The 16,927-nt window shown below is 41.1% G+C and overlaps 2 protein-coding genes across 12 annotated transcripts in view; both read right to left on the reverse strand.

The window, feature by feature from the left end:
- Window positions 1–2,584, reverse strand: part of AGPAT4 (1-acylglycerol-3-phosphate O-acyltransferase 4) — a 59,781-nt gene extending 57,197 nt beyond the window's left edge. For all 7 annotated transcript variants that reach the window (XR_013984723.1, XR_013984724.1, XR_013984725.1 and 4 more), the window contains exon 1: window positions 1,968–2,584. The gene's annotated coding sequence lies outside the window, so the exon portion shown is untranslated. The remainder of the gene's footprint in view (window positions 1–1,967) is intronic.
- A 116-nt stretch (window positions 2,585–2,700) lies between these two features.
- PRKN (parkin RBR E3 ubiquitin protein ligase) overlaps window positions 2,701–16,927 on the reverse strand; it is a 611,538-nt gene continuing 597,311 nt past the window's right edge. For 2 of the 5 annotated variants that reach the window (XM_081000693.1, XM_081000695.1), the window contains 3 exons: window positions 16,628–16,714; window positions 9,868–9,985; window positions 7,671–9,610 (listed from right to left, as the gene is read on the reverse strand). In XM_081000693.1, coding sequence (XP_080856819.1) covers window positions 9,501–9,610; window positions 9,868–9,985; window positions 16,628–16,714 — 315 coding nt within the window. In that variant the 3' untranslated portion in view covers window positions 7,671–9,500. Of the gene's footprint in view, window positions 2,810–3,732; window positions 3,853–6,910; window positions 7,256–7,670; window positions 9,611–9,867; window positions 9,986–16,627; window positions 16,715–16,927 lie in introns of those variants that run through there. The other 3 variants (XR_013984719.1, XM_081000694.1, XM_081000696.1) reach the window with 3 other exon arrangements.

The following is a 16,927-nucleotide window of genomic DNA, read 5'->3' on the forward strand; positions in this document are numbered from 1 at the left end:
GTGTTAAGCGAGTGTAGAATTATCAGATTTAGATTAAATAGTTAACCTAAGTAGTATAGTAGTTTTATATGGCTACACATCTTAAGCAAGGAAGGAAGTGGATGGAGAAAAGGTTATTCTTTCAAATAAGTTGTTTATCATAACCCTCATTTTCATTCTCAGAAGTTTACAGAAGGGAGAATCACCTGCATTACTATATGCATTTTACAGCCTCTCACTGTGGATACTGCCATCATCATTAAGCCTTCATGCCAGAATACTGCATGGATTAATATAGTAGCATTGGATGTAAATGAACTGTAGTTCATCAAAAGTTGAACTGGGATGCCATAGCAACTGTTAGGATGAATGGCCTTTTAAATGCAGGAAAGGGAGGGGGAAGGAGCACCCTAGAGTCCTCATGGTCAGTGGGGCTCTCTTTGTTTTCTGGTCTCATTTTTGCCCATGCTGCTGGTGGAGTTGTAAGGCAGCCTCTCCAAACCTGTTGTGGACTACTGGTGCCATCAGCACAAGTGCACTGGCTGGGGTTGATGGGAGTTGTAGTCCAAAACAGCTGGAGGGTTGGGAAAGGCTGCTAAAAGGTTTGGATAGCCAAGATAACCCTGTGCGATAGTGGAATGTTTACTTGAGGGTCAAGTTTTTAAAAACCACAGGCAGCTTAGCCTTAACTGTAACACTCAGATCTTTTAGGAATGAGAAGTGACTCAGGAATACAGCCTAACCCACCCCCCCAAAACTCACAACAATACTATGAATAATACTGTGACACATCTACTAGTAATTCTAGTACTATGAATAATCTCTCTCTCTCTCTCTCTCTCTCTCTCTCTCTCTCTCGTATTGCTTTATCTTTGGGCCTCATTTGTCCCTTCGCAATCTGAAATGTTAGTTGGATTATGATTGGTAAATTTAATGTACTGCATTTAAAAAACAAAAACCTCTTGGTGCACTCAAACTGCTTAGATATGGTCCATAACCCCTGCTTCAAGTGCCACTAGAATCATTAGCTTAGAGTTGCTCCTCCATTTTTATGCAGGGGACAAGCAGCAATCAACTCTTCCCCACTTTGCAGACCCCACACCATTCCCAAGTGCCCTGTAGTCTGCAGCAGTAAAAGAAGAAGGAGATGTTAAGGGGGCAGTAGAGGCAGAAGGGAGATGGGAGAGCTCTGACCTGTGAATGTGAACTCTTCTTTTGTTTACAGAATGAAATTTACGATCCAAGCCATTGCTATCTCTGCAAATAGTTTACTTTTACTTTACAGGCTGAACTCTCACACAAACAGAGCAACCCCATGAGATAGCTGATAAGATGATGATACCTAGGTTATCATTTCCTGTGCATTATTTTACAGGTCGTGGATAACATTTCCCTTTGCATGCACAGGATCTGTATTATGACATGTCATGACTGTGCTTTTTAGTTAATGGCAGATAACCATATACAGCAAGCCACCGTTAAAGAGGTGCAAGCGTTTCTGACTTCCTCTTCTATTCCAGCTCCTTGCAAATGTTTGCTTCTAAGAATGAAACATTCTGAACACACTTTCTGCCTAAGGCTTAATACTTTGAGGAAGTCTTTAAAACTTATTTTCACAATGGCCCAAAGCCAGAATCTCTTATATCTATGCCCTCTGGAAATAACAATGATTGTTATCTCTCTTTCTCATTTGCTGCATATAGAACAATTGCATTGCAGGAATCAAGGGATGCTGTATAAAAGGCTCAGTGACAGGGCCCTTACTTCACATGCAGAAGGTCCCAGGTTCAATCCTTGGCATCCCCAGGAAGGGCTCTGGAAAGACGTCCCCCTATGAAATCTTAGCGAGCTGCTGCTAGTCGGGGAAGCAACTGAACTATGGGGACTAATCAGTGGTCTAATATATTTGTTTTATTGTTATACTATACACATAAACATTGCAAGGCAGCATGCAAAGAAAGTGTAAAATTGCACTGAAGCATACTTACAGATAACATACAGAATCACAAGTAGGGAGAGCACTGTTCCACTCAGGTCCTGCTTGCCAGCTTCCCATAGGCTTCTGGTTGGCCAATCGGGGGACAGGATGTGGGACTCAATGGGCCTTTCACCTGCTCCAGCAAAGTTCTTCTTATGCACTCATAAAGCCAGCTTCTTATCTGCTTCCTTTCTATGTCATCAAACATTAGGCAAAACAAGACTACAGAATTGTGTTGGGGCCCAGACAGACAGATTTTGCAGCAGATTTTCAGAAGGAGCTGCCAGAATCTGTCACAGGGTCCATCTGTTTCTGAATATGCCTACAGCCCTCTCTAGGCATTGGTATAAGCACTGGCTTAAATAAGTTACAGCACAAGTATATCAGCATTTCAATACCTGCATGGCAGGGACTGGGCCCTCCCCTGCCTTTCCCCAATCCTTGATGTATGCTGGAGATGGGGGGCAGCAGCAAGAGCTAAGTGTACATCATGTGGGCAACAGATAGTCCAGATGTCTCTAGCCACTGGCACACACCAATGACATCATTGGTTTAGCAGCACTCGGAGGCCTAATAAACTTCCGCACGCCTGACATTCCCATCCTTTCCCCATGTCTGGATCAATGTGCTCCTTGATCTGGCAGCCCTTCCTATTGGCTTTTTATAAGCCTCAGTAGTACCCCCTCCATAATTCTGTCCCAGAAAAAAAGAGTCTAACAGCCAAGTAATTTTAGCTCTTAAAGTGAGACACAGAAGGAGACCATTGTGAAGAATCAAATAACCATGCTTGGTTGCAGAATGTAAAAGTTTACTTACATACAAGATGATGAAAAGTCTGACTGACTAATGTTGCTGTTGAATGACAGAAATTAAGGATGAACATCAACTTTATTTTATGATTCTTTGTCATATATTCTCATTTTGTTGATATTAAAAGATAAGGATCTGTGCCTCATTGCCAAAGGGAAGATTCTATTGGTTTCAGTAGGGTGAAAGATTTTATCCTGGATGTGCTCCAAAGACCTTTTATATATCTCGGACTCCCACACTGAGACTTGAGCAGGGCTTCATGTTAAGTTGTAATAGAGGGTTATTATGGGCATTATTTTATATTCCCTGAAACTTCTGGTGTGTTTTAAATGACCTGTAGGTGTTGAATTGATTCATTTTTGTATTGTAATGCATTATAACTATGGTTAGTGTATGTAATTGTCTGTTTTTTGACCCACTTTCAACACTTTGGACTAGGACTAGGACTAAGCTGCAAATGTTGACATTACTTTCCCCTTTAACCCACATCATATATGCATGCATCATTCTCATTCTGCCTTATACCCAAAATTCAGCACATAAGAATATTCCAGACTATTGGGCCCAATATATTTTTCCTAGGCTGCATTTACTCTAAGCATCAATACCAGAGATGAATATATATGCTGTTGCTATAGGAAACAATGAGAGGTTGAAGTGTTAAGAGTTGGGAACATATCCCATTGATTTAGCCTTACTGTAGCATTTAAGTAACAGATAGGTAGCCGTGTTGGTCTGCCATAGTCAAAATAAAAAAATCCTTCCAGTAGCACCTTTAAGTAGCACCTTAGTTGGTCTTAAAGGTGCTACTGGAAGGATTTTTTTATTTTGACTGTAGCATTTAAATGGAACATAATCAAATACTGTCCAAAACGGTTGGTAGAGTATTGCTAACTAAAATCTAAAAGTTGAAGTCTTTTTCCTAAGGAGAGACATATACCTCTACCCCATCCTCTCTGATCTACCTGATCTTGCTCAATCATAAGCATCTTGAAGGAAGAGTAGGATACAAATGTAGAAGAAATCAATCAATACTTGTCACAGCATACTCTTCCCCCTGAAGAGAAGATGGAGGGAGCTAACACCTGAAACAATGTCAGACACTAGAAGGACAGCTGTCTCCCTCTGTAATGTGCTGCAGGAAATGGCACCTTCATTCTCTTTTTGTTTCCACTCAGGCTAGCGTAAGTGTCACTGGGTTGTGTAAGCACAAGCCTTGAAGAACTGGAGGTTTCGACTAGGCCGCATATTTTACCCAGCCACACCTTAATCGGCCTTGTGCCCAAATTTACAAGAATTAAATACTGCATTGTATATTTCCCTTGTTGTTGTAGGGTTCGCATTACACCAAGGACTAATTCAATTTAAAAACATCAATGATTATTGACAGTTGGGTGTGTTGGTTTCTTCAGGGTTCAATATACTCACCATAATCTGTGTTAGCATGAAGAAATTAATCACTGGAATTCACTAACTGCTATAAAACTTTAAGCTGCAATTAGAAAACCAATCAGAGATCACAATATTGAGGAAGAATTTTTTCTCTTAATTTATGTTAGTGTAATATTGGTGTAATATCCTTTCCCCCGCCACACTGACCTATTTGGTTAAAAAAGTTTTGCCGGTTTTTGGAGCACTGACAACAGAGACACTGACTACATATTACCACATATGCAAACATGAATGTGAGAGTCCCCAATGCTGGCCTTTTTTTCTTTTTTGAAAAGCAGCTTTAGGAAGAGAGAATTTGAAGCAGAGCAGTGTGGGGATTGAGGGAGAAGAGAAGGTACTTAACTTTTCCCCTGTCTGTCATTTATAAGCTCTAAACAGATTCCTTCCCAAACTGCTTTATGTATGCAGAGTTCAAAATGTGTGTTTGTGTGACATGTTTGTGTGTGCAACCATCTGAGGGTGATTTGGAGCAGATAATCTGTGTGTGGTGAAAGGATTAAGCACCTTCTCTCTGCTGCTTCCCTGCTCCAATTTCCCTTCTCCTGAAGTTGTTGTTAGCAAAAACAACTCGAACCTAGTGTTCAACCTGTTTACTCATAATGCATAGCTTTGTGACTGAAGCCCACTAGTCTCAAGATGAAGGGCCAGGATGGTAAACATGTATATAGGCAAGCCAAGTGAAAAGATGCAACCTTCTTCCTACTGTGACATTACAACACAATAAATGTCCTGTATTTATGTGTCTGGTCCCACCCTTAGTGGGATATGGATATTACAAAATGTTTCACTTCCCTCTTTAATGATTCAGTTCCTAGCAGGCTGAATCTAAAAATAAAATGTGACTGATTTCCACATTCACTCAGCTGTTAACATCTCTTCACTCAAAAATGTCTTGGCACTGGACTGCAAATGTAGTTTTTGCATGAAATATGTGCTCCTAAACTTGGACTCTTACGACACAAGCATTTGGAAATATTGGAAGTGCGGGAGTTAGAATTTCTAGCAATTTTCAAAGTGTGTTAACTTTCTCTTTCTGCAGAGAAAAAAGTTTGAGGAAGTGAAAAAGATTACACAACAAAATTATAAAAGAGAGCAGCAACACCATCCTACTGCAGTTGCTATATGTGGAGAAATGCCACCCTATTTTAGGGCATCACTCCTGTCCTTGAATTGCTTAAAACTCCAAAGCCAATGTCAAAATATTGGAAATTAGGATAAGGATTTTTCTACATTAGTCTACATTGGGCTCAATGGCAGATACATGTTCAGCAGGCCGCAGCAGGCAGAAAAGAGAAGCAGGGCCACCTACTATTAATCTACTGAGAAGTAGGGATGGGGGAGAAATTTGGTTTCGTTCACATTTTTCTGCAAACTTACCTAACTTGCACTTTTTGAAACAGTACACAAACTTAAACATGAATTTTGTGGAGCTGTTTGCCAAACAAAAAGTGTACAAAAAGTTGGTTACATTCATTTTTGCAAGCATCGTATGGCTTGCAAAAATGTGTATGGGTAGCAAAATGGTATTAAAATACACATATTAGGAGAAATGCACACTATGAGGATATTTGTTCTTGGGGAAAAATTGCAGTCATATGGCAAACTGAAGACTGGAAGAATGAGAAACTCAGAAAAAGATTAATCCATTCCTGCTGAGATGCCAGTTCCATCATGCTCCTCCTTCAATTAACTGGTGGTTGTCCTTCTATCATGCTACAGCAGAGGGAGAAAAGGGAAGCAGGGCTACTCCACCTTTACTTGGAAAATCAGCAATGTTTGTTTCCTTCTCATCTTCTACTGTTTCCATTTCAGCTGGTGATTATAAGAACTTTGTAACTAAGAATTAGTGCCTGAGTATATTTCTTTCCCTTCTCTCTCCCCAATGCCTTTTGCGTTGCAAATTGTAGCTGTTCTGCGAGCTTCTTGCAGCCAAAGAGTAGGGTAAAAATAAAAAAATGGAAAACTTGCATGTGGGAAATAGCCAAAACAAATCCAGCACTCAGACAATGCTTCCCTATCCCTCGCCTTACTTCAAACAACTGAGGTACATCATTTGTTCTGATGCAAATCACTGAATGACAAATGATGGATGCCGCCCATTTTCACACACAGCAGAGCTGAATCAGAATAGAAAACAGATTTGTTAGGATCTGGCAAATTCCTCTCCAGGGTTGGAAGACTGAGCTGCATACGCGATGCAGCACGTGAGCAAATATAGTCTCTGCCACTATCATAGCATCTATGTATGTAGAATTCTCTACCTCACTGTAGTACTTTTTGGCATTATAGAACAGATGCCATTGCAAGAGGCTTTGTGCATGGGCTAAAGCACAGGGGAAGACTGTGGACATCTGTAATCCAGAGTAGGTTGGATGGATGTCGACCTCTATATGATATATGAATGAAAAATCTAGGCCTTGCAATTTTTTTCAAAGGAGAATCCATTTGTTCCTTGGTAACACTCCTATTTCTGTAGTCCAAGTGGAAGTCTGCAATAAATGGCTTGCAATAAATGCAATGAAGGTAGGCTTGGTTAAATGAAACAAAGACATTAGATGTTGTAGAGAGCAGACCAATAATTATTAAGACCAAATTGGACTGTGTCCACGTCTGAATTGTGGAACTACAGAGCAGCTGATTACAGATCTGAAAAGGATGCAGGTATTCATATGATCATCATCATTTGTTCAAGACCAATGATCTAAACAAGACTAACATGTTAAAGATTACCCGCATCATCTGCATAAATACAAAAGTTTCAGGATCTAAGTAATCAAGAAGCACTTTAATGTTGGGCACCTTTTCTAGTAGTCCAACAAGAAGCTCTTAGAGCGTAGTGCCATGCATATGTACTTGGACATATCTCTTGCTATGTTTGCTATAGACTTTACACATTTTCTGTTCTTAGTTCAATGGAGCATCACATCCCAAAGGAAGCAGTTCAAACACACTACATTTTACAGTATTCACTCTGTGTATTCTCCTTGCATCTGTTGAACGGCCTTAAGAATACGGAGCACTTAAACAGAATCCAGCCTGTAGAGATTGAAAAAGTGATGTACAGTGGTGCCTCGCAAGACGAAATTAATTCGTTCTGTGAGTTTTTTCATCTTGCGAGTTTTTTTGTCTTGCGAAGCACGGTTTCAATTTTTTCCAAAAAATCTTCAAAAACCTCAAAAAAGGCTACCACACCGCGTGCTATGAGTTGCTCCCCGAAGTCAAGTCACAACTGCACTTCTTCAAGCAATGCACCCTGTATTACTGTAACGGTTTTAAGAAAAAGGAAACAAACTTGCAAGATGTTTCCGTCTTGCGAAGCAAGCCCATAGGGAAATTCATCTCGCGAAGCAACTCAAAAAACGAAAAACTCTTTCGTCTTGCGAGTTTTTCGTCTTGAGAGGCATTCGTCTTGCGAGGTACCACTGTAATAACATGTTCAGAAAACACCTGGAAAAGTAAACATATGAACTTTATTATTTGCTTTTGATGCTTATCCTGAATTTATTCAGCCAGACATCACAAAGAGAATTGATTTGATTCAGCATGAGAGCAAACTTCTTTGATTGTGCATCTTATTTCTGTGAAAAGTAGATTCGCTGATATGAGGAAGAGGTAGTGTTGGGCTCTGATAATGACATGTACAGAAGCTTATTCCCTAATCCTTTCCCATTCTTTTCTTTGTTTTTTGGCAGTCATAATTTTAGACACCTAATAAGTCAATTTCTTGAAAGAGTGGCTTCCATTTGCCAGACTTTGCCAGTGTGAAGCTATTCATGTTAACACATTAACCTGATGGAGAAGCGCTTGCTAATTTCCACATTTAATCTTTTTGAACCTGCCTTTCCCAAACTTCCCTCCCCTAACTGGGGTCCAAGACTTGAAATAAGTCCAACTAGGGAGGAAACTGAGGTTTGGGAAGGAGTCATGGTCTGAAAAACAACAGGTAGAGGAATGGCTAGGAACTCCCCTTCTGCCTGTTACTTTTCTTAATCACCCCCATCCTGCTTGGCAGCTAGTCGGTGGCAGTCTATATATGAAGACATGGGTCTGTTGCCATCCTGTCTTGTTCCACTCTTGAATTGTTAGGCATCATTCATCACCAACACATAGTATCCAGCAGGCATCAAATTCCTTCTTGGATCAGCCAAACTGTGCCTAAACAAACTCAGACTTTGGTAACTTAAAAGCACTGATCTTTGATTAAAGCAACCACTAAGTTGTTCTTGGCAGTTGTAGCACATATTTATGGAGTATCTGCCCAGATCCATTTGAGAGGTGCTGTGCTGCCCATAGGATGGCTTGTGATCCAGCAGAGGTGTCTGCTAACCTAAGAGGGGGGCCCTTTCCCGCTGCAGACCTCATGTCACCTTCCATACTATTCCGGAAAGTCCCACAATCCCCTGGGACACAGGGGGCTGCAGCAGAGAAGGGAATTTGTAGGAAATCATTTGCCCACCTCCTTTATCAGCAGATGCCTCTGTCAGATAAAAAAAAAAGAGCATTCAATGAGCAAGATAGCAACAGTGGATTTTGACTGCACATGCAACATGTTTAAAACACAATGTTTTAAAACATGTGCTTAACTTCCATGGAGGCCTGTCAGAAAATGAATTACAATTCCAAATATTGCTCATGTAACACTGTATGTCTAACTACTGTTTGCCAAGCAGAACACCTGAGGTGGAAATTATCAATGCCACATGTCTTTAATAGATGTTGACATGGAAACATAGTGTATGAAAGTGGAATTAATATATAGTATTAGGTGACTTATCATAGCATATGCTGAAAATGCAGATGTTATAGGAAATCATGCTAAACAGTTCCCCATAAGGCATAAGTCTTTATCAAATGTGGCCAATATAATACTTAATGTGATCCAGTCTTAGATCAAAGAACAAACCCATTAAAGAGATAAACTGACACTGGTAACACTACCCATTTCCCCAAAGGAGGAACATCACTAGGGGGTGTTGGTGGAACAAGGGGTAATGTACCAGAACAAATGAAAACATGAGCCCTCTAAATTTTACGTGTCATTATGAATTTAGGAAGCATAAGGGCCATCTGAACAAACAATTGTTCATTTACCTACATATCTGAGCTAATAAATAGGTGTTTTTATTAAGTGAATTCCTTAATCTGGGGCTAATGAGGAATTCACTCCCTGAGCAAGGAGTTCAGGATTTGACCCTGGTAGAAGGAGCTGTGCTTGTGGGTCTACATTCTCAAGTACCAGCATATTGTCATATGTGCTGTTTTTTCCAGTGTTGTTTGGTGATCAGTCAAACCAATGATCGCCCATGCAAGTCCTGTTCCACTCTAGGCTACAGTTCCAACACCACTCAAATCTGCACTGAGGCCGAGGACACTTCATATGCATGCATCCACCTAGAAGAAAAACCAAAACCAAAAGTAAGAAATTGCAAATGAGTTCATAGGCAAAAGTGGATGGATGACAAAAAATAAAAATAATGGGCGTATAATATTTAGAATTTACTATGCTTGAGGGTGTGGCTTGGGACAGAGGGTCCAGGGAGAGACCAAGGGCCTAATAGAAAGGCTTTTGTGCAACCTTTTGCCTCTGGGCCTGACGTCCCGCCCCCGAGCTGTATTGATCAGTATTGAATACTGATCAATAAACTTACCATCCTTTTCCACTGGAACATGACACTTAGGGCATGGCTTTGTTGTTCTTTTGATTGTTTCTTTGGATGCCTCTTCCCATCGAGCCTGTAGGGCTGCATGCTCATCAACTCCATATCCCTGTAAGGGGGGGGGGAGATGAACAGAATGCTGCTCAAGCAGAAAACAGGACACGTGGCTGTTTCTTTCAGTTTGATCCTTCTATGCAGATAATGAGGAGGGCAGATATTACTTCCACCTGACCAGAGGTGAAGTTTCCAAAGAAGCAGCCCTGTTAATCTCTTGCCACAAAGCCAACATAGAGTCTTGTAGCACACTGAATTCTCTCTGTAAGGAAGATGTGAAGAAAGCTCTGCTGTAAGCCAGAATATCATCACCACTGTTGAGGAGGGCTTGGTTTTGTACCCATTTTACACAAATGAAGACTAAAGACGAAAAGACCATCAAGATAAATCTATCAGTAGGGTCCTCCTTTCCATCTGTTGACTATGTCTGGTTCATATGTATCTGGGCTGGTGACTGGCTTCAAGTCATTTGCCTAATCAAGAAGAGAAGCACCAGGTAAACTGGGTGCTTTCAGCTCCAAAGTGATGCTGTGTCCATGATGGAAGGGACAGGGGCTTGCACCCCACAAAGTCCATCACAAGCCCATATCTGAAGCAGCCAATTGAACCAAATCACACAGTTAAACAGTTTCCTTCTACCTCTTCTTCATTAGATAGATAGATAGATAAATAAATAGATAGATGGGGGGGGGATATATTACATGAAAATTAACCAGTGTTAGGAAGATAGAATTGTGGAGTTGGAAGGGACCCAAGGGTCATCTAGCCCAACCCCTGCAATGCAGGAAAATGCAGCTGGCCCAAAAGGGGATCAAAATGTGCAACATTGGTGTTATCAGCACCATGGTTACAACTGAGCTAAGTGACATTGACATAACCTTGTACTAAGTTCCCCTCTTTCCTTGACATCTTCCTCCTCTTCTCTAGTATGCCAGATTTATTCTTTTATGCTGTTTCTCCCAGTGACATTTCATTATGCCATGTTATTCCCCCTATAATAACATCAACAAGCTGCAAGCACACAGAAATCATTTGCATCACTTCTGAATACCAAAGCGCTTGACATTTATGTAGTTTGTAACTTGATAAATGGTATTGCGTGACTGGGTATTATTATCTTAGCAAAACAAATCAGCCCAGCATATATATTCACCATCTTCCAGGAATCACCACAATTAACTTGTTTTGGGAAAGCTCATCGCAAAATCCCACACTGAAGCCAAATTATGAAATTGTGACTACCAGTTATGCATTGCTATATGATTATAGGAAACTATCACCTACGTGTAAAAGACCGGCCTTCTCAATCATGCCTATCTGCAGCAAAAACAGATTAGACAGCTGTTGTTCAGCAAGCATGAAGCATCGCTTGGTCAGCAATGACTATAATAGTTATGAACTTCTTGCCATCTTCTGGTAATGGCAAGAACTGCAGGCTGAAAGCAATTCTAGATGATCAAGCTCTCTTCATCCACCTGTTTTGCAGAACTTTTCGTTTTGCCATCAGGACATGCTTTGGAATGATTAACAGTACCTTCTGCCTTTCCCTAGCCTGCTTTTACACGAAGGAGAAATGATTCACACTACAGTAAAATAAATGTTACGAGATTTGAAAGGGAAATGTTTAGCGTCTGTGCCAGAAAGTTACTAGAACAACTAAGGATGCTTCCAGAGAACCTGTTTATAGAGCTTTCATCCTGACTCGCTTGCATAAAGTTTGTGGGTAGGTTATATGAAGCAAATGTTACCTCAAACTTTGCAGCGCATTTCCTCATCACTTTCCTTTATTGCAAAAAGTACAATGGGGGGGGGGGGGGAGCTGGTTTGTTTCAGAAGAAACAAACACCAAAGCAGCTTTACTTGTGGAACCTGAATTTGCCAGTATGTGTCTGAATTCCACCCAAAAAAAAAATCAAGGGTCTGGAAGGTTTAAGAGTATAAATAGTAGAAACCCTAAGCCCACTTTGGGTGACATCCTATATATCATCGTGTTAGGAACATCTGATCTTGACCTAAGAATGTGGCTACATTAAAAACATCACTTTTTGAACTTCTTCAAATGTATGTGGGGTAATCTAGTGGAAGAAGGAGCACCCCCACTTCCTCACTTGTGTTGTCCCTCTTTGGCTTCCACTCATGTGAGGAAAAACGAGAAAGGCAGGTCAAATCCTGTGTACATTGGCCCAACTACATTAAGCCAAAGCTCCATCTAGTCTAGTATCCTGTTAGACAGTGGTGAGGCAGATGTTCATGGGAAGACTTTCTTTTCCAACTATGATTGCTGATTTGATTTAACTGATGAAACACACCTCTGTCAGCTGGTCCTTGGCCTGAGTGTACACAGGATTTGTCCTGCCCCTCTTGTCTTTCTTCACACAAGTGAGTGGAACCCAAAGAACGACTGTATGAGTCAGAAAGTGGAGGTGTTTTCTTCTTCTACTGGATTACCCCACATACATTTGAAGAAGTTCACAAAACAACTGTTTTCACAATAGGATAGGAGAGCAAATACTGCAAAAAGTCCGTTTTACATATCTTTGCAACTACTGCCAAATTATGATGCCATCTCTTGAAGAATCTTGAAATATATGTGCAGGTAAGCATAGAATAAAAAAATACTTGGCAATGCTAGGGTAGTTAGCTTCTAGCAGGCACTGGGCATATATCACCTAACACAAAATACTTTCTAAGTGGAATCAAAATGGCAGATAAGATTCAAACTGTCAAAAAATAACATTGTAAAATTTTAAGACAGAAGGAACGAAAACAGTTTGGTTGCATTTAATAAATCCTTGGATCACTTCAATTCCTGTAAGGAGTATGAGAGGCCTCAAATTTTTTTTCTTGAGCTCACATGTGTTCTCTTTTGTAACATAGTACCACCATGTGGTAAAATACTACAAATGCACCAAAGTAAAGCGGAAAAGCCTTCAACTGAGAGAGAAGTCACTGAATGATTAAATCTCTCTCTCTTTCACTGTATTTGTTGTTGTTTAGTCGTTTAGTCATGTACGACTCTTCGAGACCCCATGGAAGTATGTACACAATTACAATACCATGAGAAGTATGTACACGATTACAATAAACATTACATTTCTAGAGGAGTAGCCACATTAGTCTTCAGCAGCAAAAGTAAAAAATAATACTACGGGTCACCAACATTTTTGGACCAGTAGGCACATTTGAATATCAAGAACGTACTGTGGGATCCAGTCACAAATTTGCTACCCAGGGAGCATGGCATAATACAACATGGCTGCTATGGGAGCAGCCATAACTGAAAATGAGAGAGAGAGTACAGTCCTTGCTCCCCTAATCCAGACAACATTAGGTTTACCATGGGAAGTCTGCTATGTCTTGCTGGCCTTGATTGTGGAGCTTACACAATATTGTTCTATCTCTCTTACATAGTGATGCTGCTGCTGTCTAATAACAACAGGAAGCATTTTCCAGTAACAGGAAAAATATAAAGGTGGCCACACACTCACTCTCATGCACAGGCTCACTGCAAATATATGTTTCACAGAAACACATACCTCTCCCTCCCTCCCTCTCTCTCTCACATCTCTCTTCCCCTCTCTCTGCCCAAGTGCATCTCTCCCTCTCTCCCAGACCTCATTAGCCTGCCCATGAGGTGAGGTAAGGTAGTTGCCTCAGGGCAGCAGGAGCTGGAAATCTGGGAGGGGCAGCACATCTAGTCTCCTTGCAGTGTGCCCTATGCTTGTTGGTATCCTCATCTTGCGCCTCTGCTGCACATTATTATCTGTTTTGCATCTACCAGTAAAACATCCTGGGCCAGCCCTATACTAACAAGACAGTCAAGGAAAACTTGCAAAAATCAAAGCTATCTTTGTCATCATGCTACATCAGGTGGCAACCGGCACTGTCCAACTTTAAACAAATTATATATTTATTTGCCTCCTAGCTGTGGCTTTTTGGAGGATTCAGCACAAATAATGCCTTATTGTTTTCTTACAGCAACCTTCTCTAGGTCCCTACACAAGTAGTTCATAACTGCCCATCCTCTGCAGTCCTGTACATCCAACACAACAAACATTGATCAATCACAACACACACGTAGCAACCTGCCTTGTACTGGGTTAGACCTTGGGCCCATTAGCACCTTGTCATTTACTGAATGGCAGTAGCTCCTCAATGTTTCAGACAAAGTTTTTGTTTTTACTAGTCTCATATGGAAATGCCAGGGATTCAGCTTGACCTGTTTTGTAAGTAAAGCACAAGCTCTGCCACTGAGCTACGGCCCCACCTTATGGTAGTTGCCCAAAAAGTAAATGCCACTTTTGGAAACAGAGGGTCTGTATATACTGTACATACTGCTTGGGGGGAAAAAACCTGATGTTACCTTTTCAGTACAGATAGGGAAGTATTGATATCTGAGATGGACTTATTAACATATATTTTGGCATATAATGCCTACTTTTGATCCTCTGATTTCGGAAGGACGAATTCACGCAAGACCAGAGGGAAACCCCCTACTCCCACAACTATAAGCACAACCACAGATTGCTGAGATGTGGGTGAAAGTGTTGGGCCCATATTGCTGAACTATTTAAGTGCGTTCAGCTTCAAGATCACATTACTGTTGCAGCAACAAATAAAAGTGAATTTCTCAGTATTCTACTGCCAAAAAGTTGAACTTTAAAGAACTTCCATTTCATTAGGATTAATATATAAATTGGCTCGCTGCTTTACCCCATCATGCTGTATCTCCATGTTTATGGCTTTTTAATGGGTCTTGACATTATCTCAGCATAATTGTATTGAAATAATCTTACCCACAGTTTGGCATTTAGCCTCATAGGGTGAACAACAGGCCTCAGAACTACTATGAATTTTAAAGATAATGATCAGCTTATGATATTCAGCCCAAAGAAGCCATCCTGTTTGAAAATTCTCTCAGTACTTGGAGAAACAATTTAAGTCCCCCTTTTATTTCCAACCACAAAAGTGTCCTTAGTAGCGAATTAAATGCAAGTTTGTTGGCAAGAAAAAGCTGACAAACTTTTCAGAGATGTGAGTTAACTAAATACAATCTCAAAAGGCCTTTCAAAGAGGCCACATCTGTGCTAATCAATGACACTGTTCTGTAAGTTTCTAGAGGATGAAAGCAAGCCAAATTAAAAAAAGCAATAAAATCAATAGTATGGCCAATACAGCAACTATGTTGAGTGCAGAAACATAGACATAATTCATAACACCTTTTTAGGCCCCAAATATCTGAAAGACCTCCTCTCTTCCTGCAGACAGTCTTAGATGTTAAGATGTTAAGAGAAAACCCCCTTGGTTTTTCCAGTGCACTCTGATGTTTGAAGAGGTGACGGCCCAGGAGAAAGTGTAGCTCCTAAGTTGTGGAATTCCTTTCCCATAGAGGTGCGTCTGGCATCTTCTTTATGTAGTCTTCTTTGTATGCTGAAATCACACCTCTTTACACCCAAGATACATATTTTAGGACCCATCCCATTCTCTTGATGATAATATATTTTAATTGTTTTTAGTATCATAATTTTAAATTGTTGAGACCTGTCCCGGGACCTCATGATGAAGGGCAGGTAAGACATCTAATCTAAAAGTTATTTCCCAAACTTTGAGAACTCAGATCTCCTTCTAAACTATCTCTTCAACCCCACTGGGCAGGGCTGGCTCCATGTCTGTATCCCCAGGTCAGGAAGGCTGATGCTTGAGAGAGAAGTTTGTTTCAGCAATGAAGTAGCTCTGACTGAGAGCTTATAGACGAACCAGAGGCTTCACTCCTTTCTAGCTCTCAGCCAGGCCCTGATCCAAGCAGGTGCTTCTATGAGTTCCCCCACACAACTATTCTCTCAGGAAGCTAGCCAGGCACTTCGATGACAGTTTTGAAGTTCCTGCCTGGTTGACCATCAGTCTCTGCTCATGTGGTCCTGGGGGAGATGACCTCCTCATCTGAGGAGATTTTAGGTTTGAGGTCTGGACAGGGCTGGACTCTCACACACCCCAAGTATGCAGAGGCCCTTGGCATACTGTACTTTCTGGTGGGAAGACTCCTGTGCCCCACCACCTCTGGCCCCCCTGGTGGCAGTGGTAATGACAACAGGCAGCAGGAAGCAACAGCATTCCAGTAGGCAACAAGCACCTGGGTCTAGAGACTGCCATTTTAACTTCTTTGACATAGTGCAAGGGCATTAACAGAAATTAAAATCGCGGTTCCCAGGCCCAGTCACTCTTAAAAGGCAGAGAGTTGGACAGGTGTCTGTAGTAAACTCTGCTGTGGTGCTGCAACCCTGCCTAAGAATACAGCATGATGATGCTGAGCCTGTCATTGGCAGCCATCTCTTTGGCAAGTGAATGTACAGAATCCTTGCACATCATCTCATCTGCACTGCTCATTCCTCTATATATAGACATCTGTGGAATGGGGCACTTACTCAGCACTGGCAATAAAAGGTGGAGAAGAGCAGGGCTTCTCAGACTTTCCCAGCCAGGGAAGGAGACACATGGAGAGAGGGGCAGTTACCATAATGATCCCCTGCATTTCTGTGTCTCTCATGATAAGCAAAGCAATTTTGGTGGTTGCAACTCTTGGCCACTGAAAAAACGTGATTCGCTGTGTCTACACCACGACATGACCCCTTTCTGGAAATTCATGACCTGGTGTCCCTGCTTGGGCTGGAGCTAATTTTCTGTGAAATGTGCTATGTACCTCTTGGGCTGTGGCTCCTTGAGTTTCGAAGAGTGTGTGGCATTCTCCTTCATGGTATTCTTCCTTACATTCACGGCAGAACACAAACTAGAAAAAGAAGCCAAAAGACATGAGCAAACATCAGAGATAGAGCCATGATAGCACCATCGTAGAGGGTTGTACACCAGCTGATCTATCGTCTTTCTCATCCCATTAAATTCTCATCAGCTCTTCTAATCATGCATCTTATTATACAGCCTCCTCATTAACACAATCCCATTTATTTGTATAATTTTCTGCTAGGAAATAAGATAACTCAGA

The sequence above is a fragment of the Podarcis pityusensis genome (genome assembly GCF_964106645.2).
Source record: "Podarcis pityusensis genome assembly, chromosome: 3".
In the NCBI taxonomy this organism is placed as follows: Eukaryota; Metazoa; Chordata; class Lepidosauria; order Squamata; family Lacertidae; genus Podarcis; species Podarcis pityusensis.